The sequence below is a fragment of the Notolabrus celidotus genome, chromosome 21 (assembly GCF_009762535.1).
Source record: "Notolabrus celidotus isolate fNotCel1 chromosome 21, fNotCel1.pri, whole genome shotgun sequence".
NCBI classification, from domain to species: Eukaryota; Metazoa; Chordata; class Actinopteri; order Labriformes; family Labridae; genus Notolabrus; species Notolabrus celidotus.
Genome location: NC_048292.1, coordinates 6,144,014 through 6,162,566, shown reverse-complemented (window position 1 = coordinate 6,162,566; position 18,553 = coordinate 6,144,014). Strand labels below are relative to the sequence as shown.

Genomic DNA, 18,553 nt, shown 5'->3' with positions numbered 1-18,553 from the left:
ACTTCCTGTTTGGCCTACATTCTCCCCCATCTTTCCGTCCCTTGATGCACAAGTTGAGTCTGAGTTTTGTACAATGTGCCGTCACATAAAGAAGCTGTTTCCGGTCCCCCGAGTGATTTGGGATGCTCTGAGTCACAGTTGCAGTAAGGCTCCCACAAATATTTGCTTGAACCACCTTGTAAAGATCCACTCAGTGGCCCCGTCATCCCGTTTTCACTCCACAGTTTCTCTTCACTGGAACATTTCAGTTCCTCTTTCTGCCTTGTGTGTTTTTCCACTTCTTGGTCATTCTTTCCAACTCTGGGATTCTTTTTTCGCCACAGGATATTTGATTTGGTCTCTTTTTCCTATTTTGTGGTTTTCCCAATTTGAGCGAAACCCCTCTGTTAGGATTACCCTCCTCATCGGTGGCTGATATTTGGAGATCCTCTCTCTTCTATCATACGGTTGTGAAACAGGGCTCCAGAGATTGACCACACATTGAGTTTTCCCTCAGGGTGGCATCCAACATGTAAAGCAAACCAACCAGAGTGATTCAGATGATTTTCGAATCCCTCCGTATTAAACTCAACGTGACCTGCACTTAAACCTTAACAGTGAGGCTGGGTGATGTTTATCTGGCGCTGTAACAAACAGGTTGTGGAAGCTTATATAATGTGCCAGGGTAAAACTTATCCAAATACTTTGTCATTGTACCTCACAGCGTGTCAGTATACAAGTGTTGCTTCTGTTGCGTCACAAACAAACCACACTGCCGTCAGCTGTGCTCTGGAGACTAGCTAGTGACGTCCAAAATGGAAGATTACTTTCTCTCTTCATACGTTTGCACTTCAGACAGCTACTGATGTTAACACAAGTAAAGGCACAACACCTGAATTATGGATATGGATATGCCCCCCCCCCCCTTTTTCCACTTTGTAAACAAGCTGAGCAGCTCCGTTGAGCAAGAGTGCAAGTAAACTAAGACAGGATTTCAATCTGAGCACTCCCAGAGCCGTGACAACCGGCTCTCAGCCAGCTGCCAGCTGTCACCGTTAGGTCTCTGTAGTGAGTTTAAGAGGTACCACATAGGTAACTCCTCCTCAGGTCTGTGAGTCATCCTCACCTTGACAGGACTGAAACTAAAAACAAGGCATCTGTGTGGAAAAACTCAAGTTGCATTGTTAGCAGTCAGGATGCTCCAACAGGAAATGATGTCATCCAGCTGATTGCCAACGCTCGCACGTTCATGTAGGTAGTTTCCAGGGATCTGTACTTCACTGGAGTAACTCTTTACAAGGTGCTTACATTTTGCCATGAGTTTCAGTTCTACTCACTAGTGTTGTAGTCAAGACCACATTAACCAAGGCCAAGACATGTCCGAGACCAGAGTGCACCGAAACCAAGACAAGATCAAGACATTTAGGGACAGAGTCAAGACTAAGAACAAGGCAGGGCAAGACCCAGACAAGACCAAGACCATATATATAAATGAAATATCATCATGAGAGTTAAAGAATTAAAAGACTTCTGTTTATTTTATTTAAGTTTGCTTTAAATACAATTGACAGCAACAAACAAGGTTTGGTTTTGTCTTTGTTGCCTTTCTTTTGACGCACTGTGAGAGACTTTTGACTCCTTAAGTTTTGTTTTAGTCATCGTTAGTTTAACTTTCACATTAGATTAGAGTTAAAACTCAGTTTCTGTTGCCTTCTGTTGATCTAAGGAGAGCTAGGAGCAGTGGTGGTGCCAGATAGTTTTGACCTGGGTGGCCAAACTGGGGCACTGACTGTTAAGGGGTGGCCAGGTGTGGAAAACATTAGGGGCTTACCCCAAACCTAGTAGGGCTAATAATCACATCTACTTTAACTTATTTTTATAAAACCATTTTTAAAATGTTACATTTTTTTTAAATTTCTAACATCAACATTAAAAATGCAAGTCCACAGAGTATCAAAATTTAAATCTGCTGAACTGAACTCTTTAAGGACTCAAAATGAAGATGATTGTCCAAAGTCAAAGCATCAACAAAAACAATATTCAAATCCACAGAAATTACTGTCTCTGCGGTTTGTTGAAACCAAGCGGCAACCTCCGGTCTCAAACGATGAAGCCAATGCGGAAGTGATATAAACTGCAATACATCGAAAATCCGCTTGAGGCTGGCTGCAGAAACACCGGAAACCACATAGATATGAATGGGAAAAAGACGATCTTTGCAGCATTAATAAACATGTTTACAACCTGGTTCAAAAAACGGCTTGGCCCTACAACGCTAATCTCTCTAATGGCATACACTGTACGGGGGGTGAATTTTTTTCTAACGTGACGGTTAAGAAGATATTAAGATTATGAGTTTTGCCCAAATAAGGACATGACTGACGTGACTCCCGGTCGGGAACACACAGCCATTGGCTAAGAGACTCACACTACGTCACACTCTGCCTAGTTGAGTTCCGCATTACCAATATGGCTGCCGCCGTCGATTTGCTTCAAAACAGCTCTCAGGAACAGATGGGTGACGTCACGGATACTATGTCCATATTTTTTACAGTCTATGGTTGAAACACAACAACACAATAGCTGATTTGAATGTAAGTAATGCCTCTGACATGGCAAATAGCCAATCATGTTTGAGAATTTCAGGGTGGCCACTGGGGAGGCCAATCAGTTTTCAGAGGTGGCCATGGCCACCCCCTGGCCACCCCCTGGCTCCGCCACTGGGTAGGAGGTCTTTTTCTCTCATCAGTTGTATGCATTTTCTATTTTCTAATATTTGTAGTGTTTTTATCTAATGGGTTATAGGGGTAGACTGTGGTAATCCTGTGGCAGGTATTTGTAGGTTATTGAATGTCTATTTATTGCTTACTTAAACTTCTTAGCAGACATCTCTGGTCACGGGCAAACAGTCTCTCCTCCTGTCTGTCTATCATAAGTGTCGTTAGCTTTGTTTAAGACTGATGGTCTGGCCTAGCCCTGGGCAACTTAAACTGCAGTAAAGAAGTTGAATCAGTCCTTTTACCTGACTTGTTCTTGCATAACTATCTGTACTTCTACTGGAGTAAAGAAAGCGTGTACTCTGCCTCCGCAGGCCCAGAGCCCCAGAGTGTGTTATGAGTTGACTTGGTGGTAAATGTGAGGAAAAGCAAAATAGACAGAGGAGAAGCACAAATAACAGAAATGGGTGTGATGGTTAAAAACTCAGTGGTTTTTTCATCGATAGCTCTCAGAGGCGCAGTGCACCGACCGTGATCTGCAGCAGCTGCCATTCCTGCAGCCACAGCCAAGTTTCTGACAGCTCCCTGGACACGTCTTCCTCTCCTCCCTGTTTCTTTTCTTCCCTTCCCTCCTCGTTTCCTGCAACCTCAACATGCCACAGACTCAAGCTCTGCTGCTGCTGCTGTTTGGAAGCAGACGTGGTGGGGGATCGGTATCTCCCTTACAGATATATATCACATACTGTATGTCGTGACGCTCTTATTCCACTGGCCTTAATACCAGACCCGTGAGCTGTGTGTTGGTTTGATTGTGCAGCAAGTGATTGTATAACCATCACAGCAAGTGCGATAAGTCTGAGCTGCTCCCTCATATGGAATAGGATACTTAAGGAGAGATAAACAAGTTCCTTTCACCTTGGCTGTACACCAGGAACCAGACCTTATCCTCTGTCCTGTGTGTTTGAGTGCAGTGAGTCATCACTGTAATACAGTAATACATTAAATTAATGCAGTGAAGGGTTACAGAGTTATATTCATTTATTTCAGTGCTCATACAGAAGACCACCTCTTCAAATTCACCTCAAACACTTCAAATTAGATGTAATATTTTACCATAATTCAATATTTCACTGAAATTCAAAATTTCCCTGTGATTTAAAATTTCACTGTTTTAATATTTCACTGTGATTAAGAAGCTAACTGTCATTCAGTATTTCACTGTGATGTCACATTTCACTGGGATTTAATATTTCACTATGATTTATTATTCACTGTGATTCAACATGTCACTATGATTTAATATTTCACAATGGTGTATTATTTCACTATGATTTATTATTGCACTATGATTTTTTTTCACTATGATTTAATATTTCACTATGATTCAAAATTTCACTGTGATTCAACATTTCACTATCATTTAATATTTTACTGGGATTTACTGTATTACTGTAATTCAGTATTTCATTGTAATTTAAAATGCTTGATATTTCACTATGATTTAATATTTCATTATGATTCAACATTTCACTATGACTTAATATTTCACTGGGATTTACTATTTCACTGTGATTCAACATTTCACTATGATTTATTATTGCACTATGATGTTTTTTCACTGTGATTTAAAATTTCACTGTTTTAATATTTCACTGTGATTAAGAAATTAACTGTCATTTAGTATTTTACTGTATGTCACATTTCACTGGGATTTATTATTTCACTATGATTTAATATTTCACTATGATTTATTATTCACTGTGATTCAACATGTCACTATGATTTAATATTTCACAATGGTGTATTATTTCACTATGATTTATTATTGCACTATGATTTTTTTTCACTATGATTTAATATTTCACTATGATTCAAAATTTCACTGTGATTCAACATTTCACTATCATTTAATATTTTACTGGGATTTACTGTATTACTGTAATTCAGTATTTCATTGTAATTTAAAATGCTTGATATTTCACTATGATTTAATATTTCATTATGATTCAACATTTCACTATGACTTAATATTTCACTGGGATTTACTATTTCACTGTGATTCAACATTTCACTATGATTTATTATTGCACTATGATGTTTTTTCACTGTGATTTAAAATTTCACTGTTTTAATATTTCACTGTGATTAAGAAATTAACTGTCATTTAGTATTTTACTGTATGTCACATTTCACTGGGATTTATTATTTCACTATGATTTAATATTTCACTATGATTTATTATTCACTGTGATTCAACATGTCACTATGATTTAATATTTCACAATGGTGTATTATTTCACTATGATTTATTATTGCACTATGATTTTTTTTCACTATGATTTAATATTTCACTATGATTCAAAATTTCACTGTGATTCAACATTTCACTATCATTTAATATTTTACTGGGATTTACTGTATTACTGTAATTCAATATTTCATTGTATTTTAAAATGCTTGATATTTCACTATGATTTAATATTTAATTATTATTCAACATTTCACTATGACTTAATATTTCACTGGGATTTACTATTTCATTGTAATTCAATATTTCACTGTGATGTCATATTTCACTATGATTTAATATTTTACTGAGAATTAATATTTCACTGTAATTCAATATTTCATTGTAATTTAAAATGCTTGATATTTCACTATGATTTAATATTTTACTGAGAATTAATATTTCACTGTAATTCAATATGTCACTGTAATTTAAAATGCTTAATATTTCACTGTGATTTAATATTTTACTGGGATATAATATTTTACTATGACTCAACATTTCACTATTATTCAATATTTCACTGGGATTTCATATTTCATTGTAATTTAAAATGTTACTGTAATTCAATATTTCACTATGATTTATTATTTCAGTGATTTGATATTTCACTATGACTTATTATTTCACTACGACTTAACATTTTACTATGATTTGATATTTCGCTATGATTTGATATTTCACTGGGGTTTCATATTTCACTGTAATTCAATATTTCACTATGATTTATTATTTCACAGTGATTTAATATTTCACTATAATTTAATATTCACTATCATTCAACATTTCACTATGATTTAATATTTCACTGTAATTTGAAATGTTACTGTAATTCAATATTTCACTATGATTTATTACTTCACCATGATTCATTATTTCACAGTGATTTCATATTTCACTGGGATTTACTATTTCACTATGATGTATTATTTCACCATGAGTTATTATTTCACACTGATTTCGTATTTCACTGGGATTTAATATTTCACTATGATTTAATATTTCACTTGGATTCCTCTGAGTGTCTTTTTGTATTGTTTTGTCTGACCTACTGAACTTCCTGAGCGCCTCTTTTCTTCTGTTTATCTCTCTTGCAGCACGGCTGTGGGAACTTTATCCGAGTGGTGCAGCCTTACAACAGAACTCATCTGTTCATGTGTGGCAGCGGCGCATACAGTCCCGTCTGTGTGTACATCAACAGGGGCCGCAGACCAGAGGTGAGCTCACGATGACAGATTCACTTCAGTATATATACAAACTCATGGCTGTGTAAACCACATGTTAGTGACACTGGCTCTGTGGTTTACGCAGTCAGTACTGGAACTATTGAGGAGCTAAACCTTTATTCTTATCTTGTGGTTGATGTAATTTAAAATGATGAAAACGTAAAGAGGGTTTGGTCATGGAGCAGTTTTTAAGCTTTAAATAATAAGCGAAAGAAGAATCTGCAGTGCTTCCCTTGTGGCTGTTTGAAAAACATTAATTACATTCCCTTAATTAGGTTAATGAGACAAATGTGGTTATTAATCTGTTGGGACAGCAAACCACTGCTCATACAGTAACCTCTGAAAACACCTGAAGTGTAGGTTTATTTCCCCCCTGAAGCCCAACAGAATCAAAGAAGTGGGAATGCTGCCACCCAGAGTGAGTAAACAAAAAATACCTTAAGTGAAGGGGACTAAGTTATAATTGAGGAGCCTCTATGAGATATTTATTATTATTAAGGTTGTTATTTTGTATTAATTATATAGAGAAATAACATTATATGGTAGCTGATTAATTAAAATTGATTGTCGTTAAAACACGTTCTACTGGGAGAAACAAGGGCACCGTATCTCAGACACACAAAGTGATAGAAATGTTAAAAAGAAGTGACAACAACCCGAACTCAAGCTGACACAGCCTCGTCACAGTTTGACCTTTCATGCAATCACATGCATGTGTAGCATTACAACGTGGTTGATTCTAACAAAAGCGAACTCTTTGACTGATCTGCAAAGAATTTACAAGCATCATGTGGTGAAAAACAATTGTTACAGCCTCCATAACTTTATACGAGCCACATTTTTATGTAATCAGCCGGAATGCCACATGAGGAGAGATGCTGAGCATAGGAGGGAGAAATGGAACAGAATTCTCTGCTCTCATCTCCGGCCACACAGATCTGTAAGCGGGAGCAGGAAAAGCCCTCCAGGAGAAAAGTGCTCATCCGCTGAATAACATTTAGCCACAGACTCTCGTCGGCTGCCAGGTTCTAATAAGCAGAGCGAGAGCAATTCGAAGCCCTGCTCTTTCCACACTACACTGCGGTGCCTTTTTGTCGTTTGGGGGTTTTAGTTTGAAAGTTAGACTGCTCTGCTTGCAACTTTGGAGGTCAAGCATGTTGGTTTTTCAAGAAAAGGAATTTGTTAAGTGAAAGAAGACAGCTGAGGAAAAGCTCCGTCCCCGAACTCTGAAACTGTTTGAAACTTGATGAGAGTGCAGAAAAGTTTGGTTTCTTTCCTGTGCCAATAATTCTTCTCCTCTCAAATGAAAGTTATTTATAGAGTACAATAAATGTCCAGTACACTGGTCTTTGATTCAGTCATAAAAATCTGTTGGATTATTTGTTTTGAGTAATAAATGATTCAACAATTGTATTTGGTTTCAGCTAAATAGCTAAAAAAAAATAGACAGATGCCTTTACTCTTAAAATTATCTTTAAAATGTGGGCATTGGTGGCTAAGTTACGTGACTAGCTAGCTATGTTATTATTATTACGTTAGCCAGTTAGATACTCTTTGATAGGCAACAGGTGCTGCGCTATTTCAGGGCTAGAAACTCAACTCAACTCAACTCAACTCAACTCAACTCAACTCAACTTTATTTATAAAGCACCTTTCATACATAAAAACATGCAGCCCAAAGTGCTTCACAGAGTAACAGACAGTAAGAAAACAACAGCAATGGTAAAATTATAAAAGGCACAACTTTAAAAAACAAAATACTTAAAAAAGAAAAGAAAATCAACACAGTAAAATTAATAAAATAAGTAAGAGTGGAAATAAAAGTTAAAAATAAGGTAGAGTTAACAAGATCAGATGAACACAATAGAAACAGGAAGGATTAGCTGATAATGCTACCGTCTCAATTCAGTTCAGCCTGGGCTGTCTGTGCACGCCAGGTCCTTCAAAGGATGCAGCCCCTGAGTTGGGACCAAGCATGAAACTCTGGCCGATAGAACTGCAGCCAATGCGGAAGTGTTAAAAACTGCAGTTCCTTGAGTGTCCACTTGAGGCCGGCTCCGGAAGTACCAGAAACCACATACACACCCATTCAAAAAAGCTGATCTTTACAACAGAAATAAACATGTTTACAGCCTGGTTCAAAACATAATTTTAGTCTGTATAGCTCATTATTTTATTGGCGAACATTGTGCAGGGGGGTGAATTTTTTCATAACAGATATTGAGATTCTGAGTTTTACATTAAGAGAGGCACAGCTGACTTGATTGACAATCAGTAGCACTGTAGCTGTCAGTGAGGAGGCTCAAAGCCTGCCTCTTTACTACACACCAGCTGGACAGATGTTAGGTTTAGTTCAGCATTTCCAAGATGGCTGACGATATGCTTCAAAACAGCACTTCAGAAATAGATGGGTGATGTCACGGATACTACGTCCCTTTATTATACAGTCTATAGTTGGGATACAGCTTGAGCTTTAGAATAGCAATTCAAGATACTTCATATTGGCTCTTTGGCGGCCCCTGTGGATGTAAGCTGTAAATGCAGGTGTGTTTTTGGACCCCACTCCAAAGGAATCCAGCGAATGCCTTTATGACTGAACAAAGAAAGCTGCAAATACAAGGGCTGTCATCACTGGATCAAAGCTCAGTCACTATTGTGTTACGCAATTCAACATGATTGACATTGCATTGGAAAGGTTCTCTGCTTATCTTAAAAATACAACATTACAGATTTTTATGAAGGTCTGTTAAATCAAAACATTGTCATCAATCCTTTTTACAGTGAAGTTGAACAAATATTCTACAACACATTTTGGATGTATTGGCACTCAAATGAACCGATGTAACACCACATGACATGTTTAAACTGATGGTTTTTTTTACAGTGTAGCCGAGGGATGATACTTAAATTGGTTGGAACAGGAGGCTCTATAATTAACTCAGGTGAAGAGCTGTTTGGAGTCCAGTCTGCCCAAAGGAGCAGACAGGCTTGTCCTTGGCAGCTGTTCCACCTGAGATGGAGTTCCAAGAAATAAGCAGGGAAATTCCACTTCCTTCCAGACAGATATTTTTTTAATGTTCGCCATGGGCCAGATTAAGTAGACCAAGCCAGGACTGCTTTTAAGCATCCTCAAAACTCAAAGGAGGGAAACATGAGCAGGGTTACTACTTTATGGTGTTAGAGACAGAATGACGTATCAAATAAAATGTCTCTACGTTCTCTGATTTCCTCGTTTCTCTTTCTGACAGGAACAAGTTTTTCACATTGACTCCAGGACTGAATCTGGGAAAGGGAGGTGCTCCTTCAACCCTCAAGTGAACACGGTCTCAGTCATGCTCAGTAGGTGTTGGTTACTTCCATTCTTGTGATTTATGAGTGTGTAAAACCACTGGAAACTTACAAAGATGTTACTGAAAAGAAAAAATGAATGCGTATTGTTGCCAAAGTAAATAGCCACTCATATGTCAAACTACAGGTCAAACAATTCAGCCAAGTTAGAAGTGATAAAGAAATGCAGTTTTAAGAATGGCCACTTGAGGTTGGCTCCAAAAGCGAGTCAATCCCTGTAGACGCCCATACACAATGCCAAACTCTACAGTGGACACAAACATGTTTACAGCCTGCAGCAAAGAAAGTTTTTGCCCTTTGATAAATGATGTGACTTTTACTGTTTTCAATAGAAGCCCTTAAAGGAATACTTAAAGTGGTTCATGTTATTTAAAAATTAAAGATAGACTGTGTTTACAAAGCTGTCGCGTTCACCCAGTCCCACCACATTCATACACTGATACAGAGGCTGCTATGTAAAGCACCATCAGTATTAACTAATCAACTCACACACTGCTGGCTCAGCCACCGGGGGCAGTGTGGAGTTACGTGTCTCACCCCAGGACACTTCAGCATGCGGACAGCAGGACTTGGGATTGAACGCCCAAGCTGGTGATTGAGAGATGACCCACTCTACCACTGAGCCACAGTGCATCTCCTAGCGTAGCAGGAGATGCAAGATGTCTAACTCCTCTGAATTTATTTGACTTCATTTTTTACACCTGTTGCTTCCAAGTCCCTGCGTCGTGAAAACCACACTCCAGTCTCAGCAAAGATAGTGAGAACGCAAGATGTCTCACTCCTCAGTGATATGTCCATGCACATCATGAAAACGATGATATCACCAACTACTCTTTGATCACCGACTACTCGGCGTGGGGATGCTTCACTGCTCTCAGGGGACTAGAGAGTTAATCCACGTCCATATTCACGTCATTCAGACATTTAATTGGGACATCAGAGCTCACATCATGACACCGGGGCTGTGACGGGTATCGTTAAACGGGTACATCTTAATATTTTGACGCAGCTACAAATCAACACATGACCTCATCACTCTGCATCCTGATAAAAGTGTCTGAACAAAGAAAAGTAGGAATAAAAAACAAGCAAAGAGACACACAGAGGGTGATGGTGCTCATGGGAAATGTAGTCTTCATCTCAGAAAAACACTATAGACTTCCTCCAGAGGGGGCGCCAGAATCATCACAACATGAAAACTCCTCACAGAGGCTTTAAAAAGACAGGTTTGATCAAAGTTTTCTCCTCCCCTCTCCCCTTTTCCCTCTTCTTTGATCTCTGGTTGGTCGAGCAGTGTTGGGTTGCTGTTGACATGGCTAAGGGCGTCACATTGCACCCTCAGCTCTGATTTCTGACACCTGAGCATGGCCGTGTCAGCAGCAGCTCTGCCAGCTAGTGAGCGCCTTCAGAGACACCCAGTAGGCGAGGCAGAGGGGAGAGGGTTGAATAACCTGAATGGGGCAGGGAGGTAAAGAGCCGCACCAGATAGAGCCAGGGTCAAAGGCAAATCACAAAGCAGCACTCCAAGCCGAGGAGGACAATCAGAGGAAGAATCTGGGCTTGATAAAAAATCAGCGGCCCATCTCTGTCATGTTTCAGAGCCTCTGTGCTGTTGACACTCGCTGCTTAGTGAGCCAAGTTGGATTCAGGCCACATACCCCGAATCCTCCAAAACACATGGCCTGGAACTGATGGGTAATGAAGTGAGAGTGAAGGAATGATAAAAAGCATGACGCGGATAGTGACGATCACAAAGCCTCTTATTAGCAGCGGGACACACACAGACTGTAAACCACGTCACAGAATACAGAGTTTTTAAGGTTTTCTTTGATTTATTATCTCTTTAGGATTCATACGTTTGTGAGCATTTTGCTGATTTGTCTGTTTGTATCTGTCTTGCAGATCAGGAGCTGTTCTCAGGCATGTACATTGACTTCATGGGGACAGATGCTGCCATCTTCAGGAGCCTGACCAAGAGGAACGCAGTGCGCACAGATCAGCACAACTCTAAGTGGCTCAGTGGTTAGTGCAAACATTATTCAATGGCTCTTTAACCCTCCTGTTGTGTTCGTTTCTCAGGAACAGCAATAATGTTCCGGGGTCAATTTGACCCGGGGCATATTTAATTATCAAAAAGTGTCAGAACCCCAAAAAATCCCAATAAGCATTTATTTATTCTCATTATTAACTCCATTAATAAGCATTTAAATCAATATTCAGTGCAATAGTGTTCTTTAGTCCTCACAGATTATGGTTTAATGAGGATAACTCACTCGTTTTTAATGAAAATTCATGTTAAAATCAGAATCAGAATCAGAAATACTTTATTTATCCCAGGGGGAAATTTAGTAAAATAAAAGGTTCGGTGTGTGTGTGCGTGTGTGTAGGATTGGGGTGAAATATGTCACACAGTTGCAAAGAAACAATTAGTATTTGACACTTCTGACCCCTTTTAGCCTCCACCTTGACTACCGGGTCAAATTGACCCACAATCAGTATCTTTATCTATAAATGCAAGGGGGTTGCAAATATGTGAAATCAACCATTTTCATTTTATATGTTCATTTCACCTATTAAGCTAAGCAGAAGAAGTTTCATACCAAAAAAATACTTTTGACATTTTTTATATATTTTTTTACTTTAAAGGTGACATATTATGCTCTTTTTCATCAAAATATATTGGTTCTAAGAGGTCCCCAAAACATGTCTTTAAAGTTTATGCTCAAAAAAACACTTTGAAATCAGATTTTGGTCTGCCTGTAAACCCCTCTTTTTCAGCCCTGCTCAGAACAGGCTGTTTACTGTGTCTGTGCCTTTAAATGAGAATGAGCTCTCTGACCACGCCCCCTCAGGAAGTGGATGTGCCCTCGGCTCTCCAGCACGTTGATCTAATGTTTACATGTTGGCTGCATAGACACGGCTGCTCACAGACCCGCGTTACTTCAACCCTCTGAATCTGATCCAGAATCTGATCCTGACGGAGAGGCGCCTGCAGCAGGACCTTTCTGAACCATTGGTCACAGATTTTGTGTTTCTTGTTGTTTTATTTGTCAGTATGTCGACGTGTGTTTTGGTACACAGCTACAAACATGTAGCTATGTGGCTATGCTAACTAGTGCTAGCACTTATCCATGGTAAATAAAAATCTTCCACTAGATCTTCAAATCTGCAGACGTGGGGAGTAAAACCGACCTTTGTGTTTATTAAGACAGCCTACAACTAGCATGCCTCCCTCCTAAGCTCCTTGTTAGCACACGTGTGCAGGGAATGAAAAACAGAGGAGGGGTTGAGTTGTATTTTATACAGTCTATGGGCTGAACAAGCTCCGAGCTCTGACTTCCTGTTACAGACCGGATGTCGTTGTGACGTATGAAAAACACTGAAAACTGAAACGGCTTGTTTCAGCACACATTTACAGAAAGGTGGAGAAATCAGAACAGGGGCAGGATGGATTTTTTTCATTTTCGGGGGGTTTGTAGACATGCCAGGGACACATATTTCAGGTAGAGAACCATTAAAAAGTCGATTTTGCATGATATGTCACCTTTATAAAGGGTCAATTTGACCCACAACATAACAGGAGGGTTAATCAATTCACACCAGATAAGGTATGTTTCCATTCATCTGTTGATCTAAATTAAACTCCACTCTTGTTTCTTTCTTGTATTCAGAGCCAATCTTCATTGACGCCCACCTGATACCAGATGGAACCGACCCAAATGACGCTAAACTGTATTTCTTCTTCCGTGAGAGGCTAACAGACAACAGTGGAAACACTAAGAATATCCACACCATGGTGGCCAGAGTGTGTCCGGTGGGTGCTATTATCTCTACCTGAGTAAAGCAGCTCTCTTGGTGTTGTTGTTCTGTGTTTTTAAAAGCAGCTTTTTTATATCTAGAGTGACATCGGAGGGCAGCGGAGCCTGGTGAACAAGTGGACCACCTTTCTGAAGGCCCGTATGGTGTGTTCAGTGTTGGAGGAAGACGGCACAGAGACCCACTTTGACGAACTAGGTCAGTAAAACAGTGGACCACAGAAACCAGCGTGATGTTCATTTGTTTGATTTATTCCCAGTTTGTAGCCAGAGACCATACTTATCCCTGAAAAAGCTGTATTTCAATTCCAAGGTTTGTTTTCCACAAACAAACCACAACACCTCCTGTTTGGTCTGGATCAGACCTTTAGACCTAAGAGATCAGTTTTCATAACATTTATTCTGCTGCTTTTGGTTACCTTGGATGAGTATATATGTGTAAGACTCCAGTCCTTATGTAGCCTCAGCTTTGCAAAGTACAAACACCAGCTTGCAGCATTTTACCCCACTTTTCCAGTAAGTCCGTGTGACCAATCCGTCAGTCAACATGTGCAGATTTGTATCACTTTTTTGCAAACTTACCTGCATGATGAGGTGACGTGGCACACCGGGGATCTGCAGAAAGTATCTAACATCTTTCTCTGTGTGCACGTGTGTTTTCTCTCTCAGAAAGTATGTTTTTACTGGAAACCGACCAGCCCAAGGGCCTGTTGGTGTTTGGAGTCTTCACATCCACAAGGTAAGTCTGCTGACAGTGAAGCCAACTGTAACATTCCTGCAGGCCTCAGTGGTTATGTTAATCACCGTCTGCATCCCAGCAGGGGGAGACATGCTTGTCAGAGGGCCGGTTACACAGAGACGCTGTGTGTCATGTCGCTTCTTCAGATGTTGGTTAGATCTGTTAGTTACATGGCTGTAGTTTTGATCTTCTGTGCATCTGATCACAAGCAGCAGATTTTTATTCTGCTGACAAAGTGCATGGGATGTATTTATAGTACGTATTGATACGAGATATGTGTTGCTGGATGTGTTCCATGAGCAGGGGTAATGATACACAGCAGGAGTTTTGAGAACAGAGAGGACTCAATAATAGCATTTTTCAGAAAGGTGAAACCCAAGACTCGATTCTCAGCATGCAGACACAAAAACAACAAAGATGTATATATATTTATCTATATTTACATATGATCCTGTCGGCATGTCTAGAAATTACGTTTACTGATCTGACAGTCTACAGTCTGTTGTGCATAAATGTGCATCCTGCCTTTCTCAATGTTCTGCCGCAGTGGGATCACTGCAGGGGTCTAAGACAGGTCCTGCAGGACGACAGCAGTCCATCTGAATTTGAACTGACAGAACATATCAGGCCCAGTGGAAGAGTCACTTTCAGAGGCTAATGTTACTGAGCTGGCTAACAGTAATGTTATCAACAGTCCAAGATACTTTAGCACCTGTCTGACCTCTCTGGGTTCATCCTGGACAGATGTCTGTTCACTAACAAGATCACGCCCTAGTTCGGTATGATTATATTTGTAACAGGACCAACTGTAGTACCTAAATAAAACCACATCACTGAACATCAAAACAAAACCACACGATAGAACAGTTCTAAGAATTTAGGCAGGGAGGGATGAGTAGAGGTCAAGGCAAGGACAGATGGCTAGGGACTGAGGAAAGGGGGGTTTAGTGGGGTCGAGGAAAGGAGGGATAAGGAGGAATTGATGTAAGGAGGGATGGGTAGGGGTTGAGGAACGGAGGGATGAGTAGGGGTCGAGGAAAGGAGGGTTGAGTAGGGGTTGAAGAAAAGAGGGATGGGTTAGGTTCAAGCGAAGGAGGGATGAGTAGGGGTCGAGGACAGGTGGGATGAGTAGGCGTCGAGGAAAGGAGGGAGGGGTAGAGACCCCTCTCTCCTTTCCTTGACCTCTACTCTACAGGAGGGATGGTCAAGGCAAGGACAGATGGCTAGGGACTGAGGAAATGGGGGTTTAGTGGGGTTGAGGAATGGAGGGATAATGAGGAATTGAGGTAAGGAGGGATGGGTAGGGGTCGAGGAACGGAGGGTTGAGTAGGGGTCGAGGAAAGGAGGGTTGAGTAGGGGTTGAAGAAAAGAGGGATGGGTTAGGTTTGAGCGAAGGAGGGATGAGTAGGGGTCGAGGACAGGTGGGATGAGTAGGCGTCGTGGAAAGGAGGGAGGGGTCTCTACCCCTCCCTCCTTTCCTTGACCTCTACTCTACAGGAGGGATGAGAGGTCAAGGCAAGGACAGATGGCTAGGGACTGAGGAAATGGGGGTTTAGTGGGGTTGAGGAATGGAGGGATAAGGAGGAATTGAGGTAAGGAGGGATGGGTAGGGGGTCGAGGAATGGAGGGATAAGTAGGGATCGAGGAAAGGAGAGTTATGTAGGAGTTGAGGAAGTAGGGATGGGTAGGGTTCGAGGTAAGGACAGAATGCTAGGGACTGAGGAAAGGGGGTTTTAGTGGAGTCGAAGAAAGAAGGGATGAGTAGAGGTTGTGGAACAGAGGGATGGGTAGGGGTCTAGTAAAGGAGGGGTGAGTAGTGGTCAAAGTATCTGAGTCATCATGAATGGGGGTTAGGAGACTCAGGGTGGTGACATGTCTCAACATGCCCCTGGTTCAGTAACCCAGGTGCAGATAATTGCACAGGTGAAAGAGATAACGAGCTAGATTGGCAAACCACACTTAGGCACTTCTGTAGACGTCCTGTATGTGAACACACCTGCAGCTGCTCAAATCTGAATACATCACGAGGGCCTTACACACAAAATGTAACAAACTGTTTCACTGACGTATCCTCAGACTTATTTATGTTCCTTTTTTAATTTCACACCAGTTTAAAACACCCAGTTGGTTTCTCGTACTTCCTAATATGGAAACTATTTCTGACAGGTCAACTTTTCAAAAGTAGTCTCAGGACACTCGCCCTGATTTTACCTCTTCCACTATGAATATCTAATATGATCCAGCTTTAGATGTAGGAGATATTTCTCTACTTATAAAGCTAACTCAGTCCTTGGTGTGATTTAATAAGAACATATTAAACACTATGCACTATGAGGTTTTAAGGTGCTTCTGCTACTTAAGTGAATCACAGATCATTAAGTTGAACACTTTCCTGACCTCTGTGTGAGGACAAAACTGCTCAATAATGATCAAACCACTCAGCAGGGTCAAAGTCAGGGTTTAAAGGAACAAGCACTCGATCTATCCGTTCGAATCTTGAATTGATTCTGTGTGGTTAACCCAGCCCTCCACACACTGGTTACCTCAGGATCACAGAGAAGCTGCAGCAGCGTATCATGGCTCACAGAGCTCAGCCAAATCTAACAGCCAGGTCCTCCAGGTCCTTTGGCCTTGTGTTATTTCTATCTCAATGCTGTGTTTCCTCCTCCGGCTTCTGCCCCCCCTTTCAACACAGCTGCTTTTATGTGTAAAGCAGAGTGGTTTTACATAACTGAGCCAACCACATCAGATCAGACGAGGGGGGAATAGGTGAGCCGGCCCTGCTGGAGAGAGGCAACAGTTCCGCCCAGATTGCATGACTCAGAAAAACAGAGATCTTAAAAACCAGCTGCAGAATATTTAATCTAGGTGGTTCTCTGTTGTCTTTCTTTGAAACTATGCATCTCATTTCCTCAGCTCCGTGTTTAAAGGCTCGGCAGTGTGTGTGTACAACATGGCCGACATCCTCACCGTCTTCAACGGACCCTTCGCTCACAGAGAGGGGCCCAACTTTCAGTGGGTGGCTTTCCAGGGACGCATCCCCTACCCGAGGCCCGGGACGGTGAGTTCATTTCTGGGTCATCCGTTGGTTTGTTGTTTCAGTGCATGATTCTTAAACAAAACCTCGTATGAAATATGAATGTCAGCGTTACCTCCTTTCTCACTGCACGCCAGATAAAGGAGCAGGAAGGGAGATATCCTGTAAAACTGGAGTCCTTTTAAAAAATGTATGAGTGACATCAAAGATTTAGCAGCCATTGCTTCAAAAAGAATGACAACATAGCTCAACTGTATTCTTACGCAGTCAGAATCAAGCCAGTGTGCAAACAATCCCCAAATACTCCATCAGTCCTGTAAAATATATTTGGTTTGCCAAAAGCCATGGGAATCCATCCATCCATTATCTTGACTGCTTATCCCGTTAGGGGTCACGGGGGGCTGGAGCCTATCCCAGCTGGCTTCGGGCGGAAGGCAGGGTACACCCTGGACAGTTCGCCAACCCATCACAGAGCTAACACAGAGAGACAGACAACCATTCACGCACACACTCACACCTACGGGCAATTTAGAGTGATCAAACAACCTGGTGAGTTTTTGGACTGTGGGAGGAAGCCAGAGTACCCGGAGAGAACCCACGCATGCACACGGAGAACATGGAGTTTGCATGTTCTCCCCGGCCGGGGATTCGAACCAGGAACCTTCTAGCTGTGAGGCACCAGTGCTACCCACTGCACCACCGTGCAGCCACCCCATGGGAATCAGTTTTAATATTAACTATGGCTATTAACGACAGCTACAAACAAGTTGACACAAATGTTGGTTTAAAGTAGATTTATTTGGGGCGCCATTGGCCCAGCGGTCTTCGTGCGCCCCCCTTAAACAGTGGCTATAGCCCTCGTCTCAGAGGTCGCAGGCTCGATTCCAGCCTGGACCATTTACTGCATGTCCTTCCCTACTCTACTCCCCACATTTCCTATCTCTCTTCAGCTGTCCTATCAAATAGAGGAAAAAATGCCCAAAAATATAACTTGGAAAAAAAAGTTGATTTATGCGATACGATGTCCTTTATTGTCCCTGTAGAGAAATTTGTCTTTGACATCAGTGCTGCACGTTACCTGCTCCTTCAAAAATCACCACAATGACACAAGAACACATAAATAAAGAAGAAAAAATACAATAAATAATACACATTCATACAACACACAGCATACTCTTAAAAGAAGAGAGTACCATAACACTGTCCCAACCGTAACAGAATATTTACTATTTAAAATTCTGATAGAGATCGGCACAAAGGAGTTTTTAAAACGATTCAATTTACACTTGGGGACTCTGTACCTTCTTCCAGACAGTAAAAGTTCATACTCAGAGTAAAGGATGTGCAATGGATCTACAAGTATTCTCTGAGCCTGCCCAAGAACAGACTGTTCATAAATGGCCTG

At 41.0% G+C, this 18,553-nt stretch overlaps 1 protein-coding gene across 1 annotated transcript in view; it reads left to right on the top strand.

Moving 5' to 3' along the window:
- sema3c (sema domain, immunoglobulin domain (Ig), short basic domain, secreted, (semaphorin) 3C) overlaps positions 1-18,553 on the top strand; it is a 61,693-nt gene that overhangs the window by 27,837 nt on the left and 15,303 nt on the right. The window contains exons 5-11 of the mRNA XM_034674142.1: positions 6,081-6,200; positions 9,458-9,548; positions 11,460-11,579; positions 13,229-13,371; positions 13,457-13,571; positions 14,042-14,111; positions 17,028-17,172. Of these exons, the coding sequence (XP_034530033.1) occupies positions 6,081-6,200; positions 9,458-9,548; positions 11,460-11,579; positions 13,229-13,371; positions 13,457-13,571; positions 14,042-14,111; positions 17,028-17,172 (804 nt within the window). The remainder of the gene's footprint in view (positions 1-6,080; positions 6,201-9,457; positions 9,549-11,459; positions 11,580-13,228; positions 13,372-13,456; positions 13,572-14,041; positions 14,112-17,027; positions 17,173-18,553) is intronic.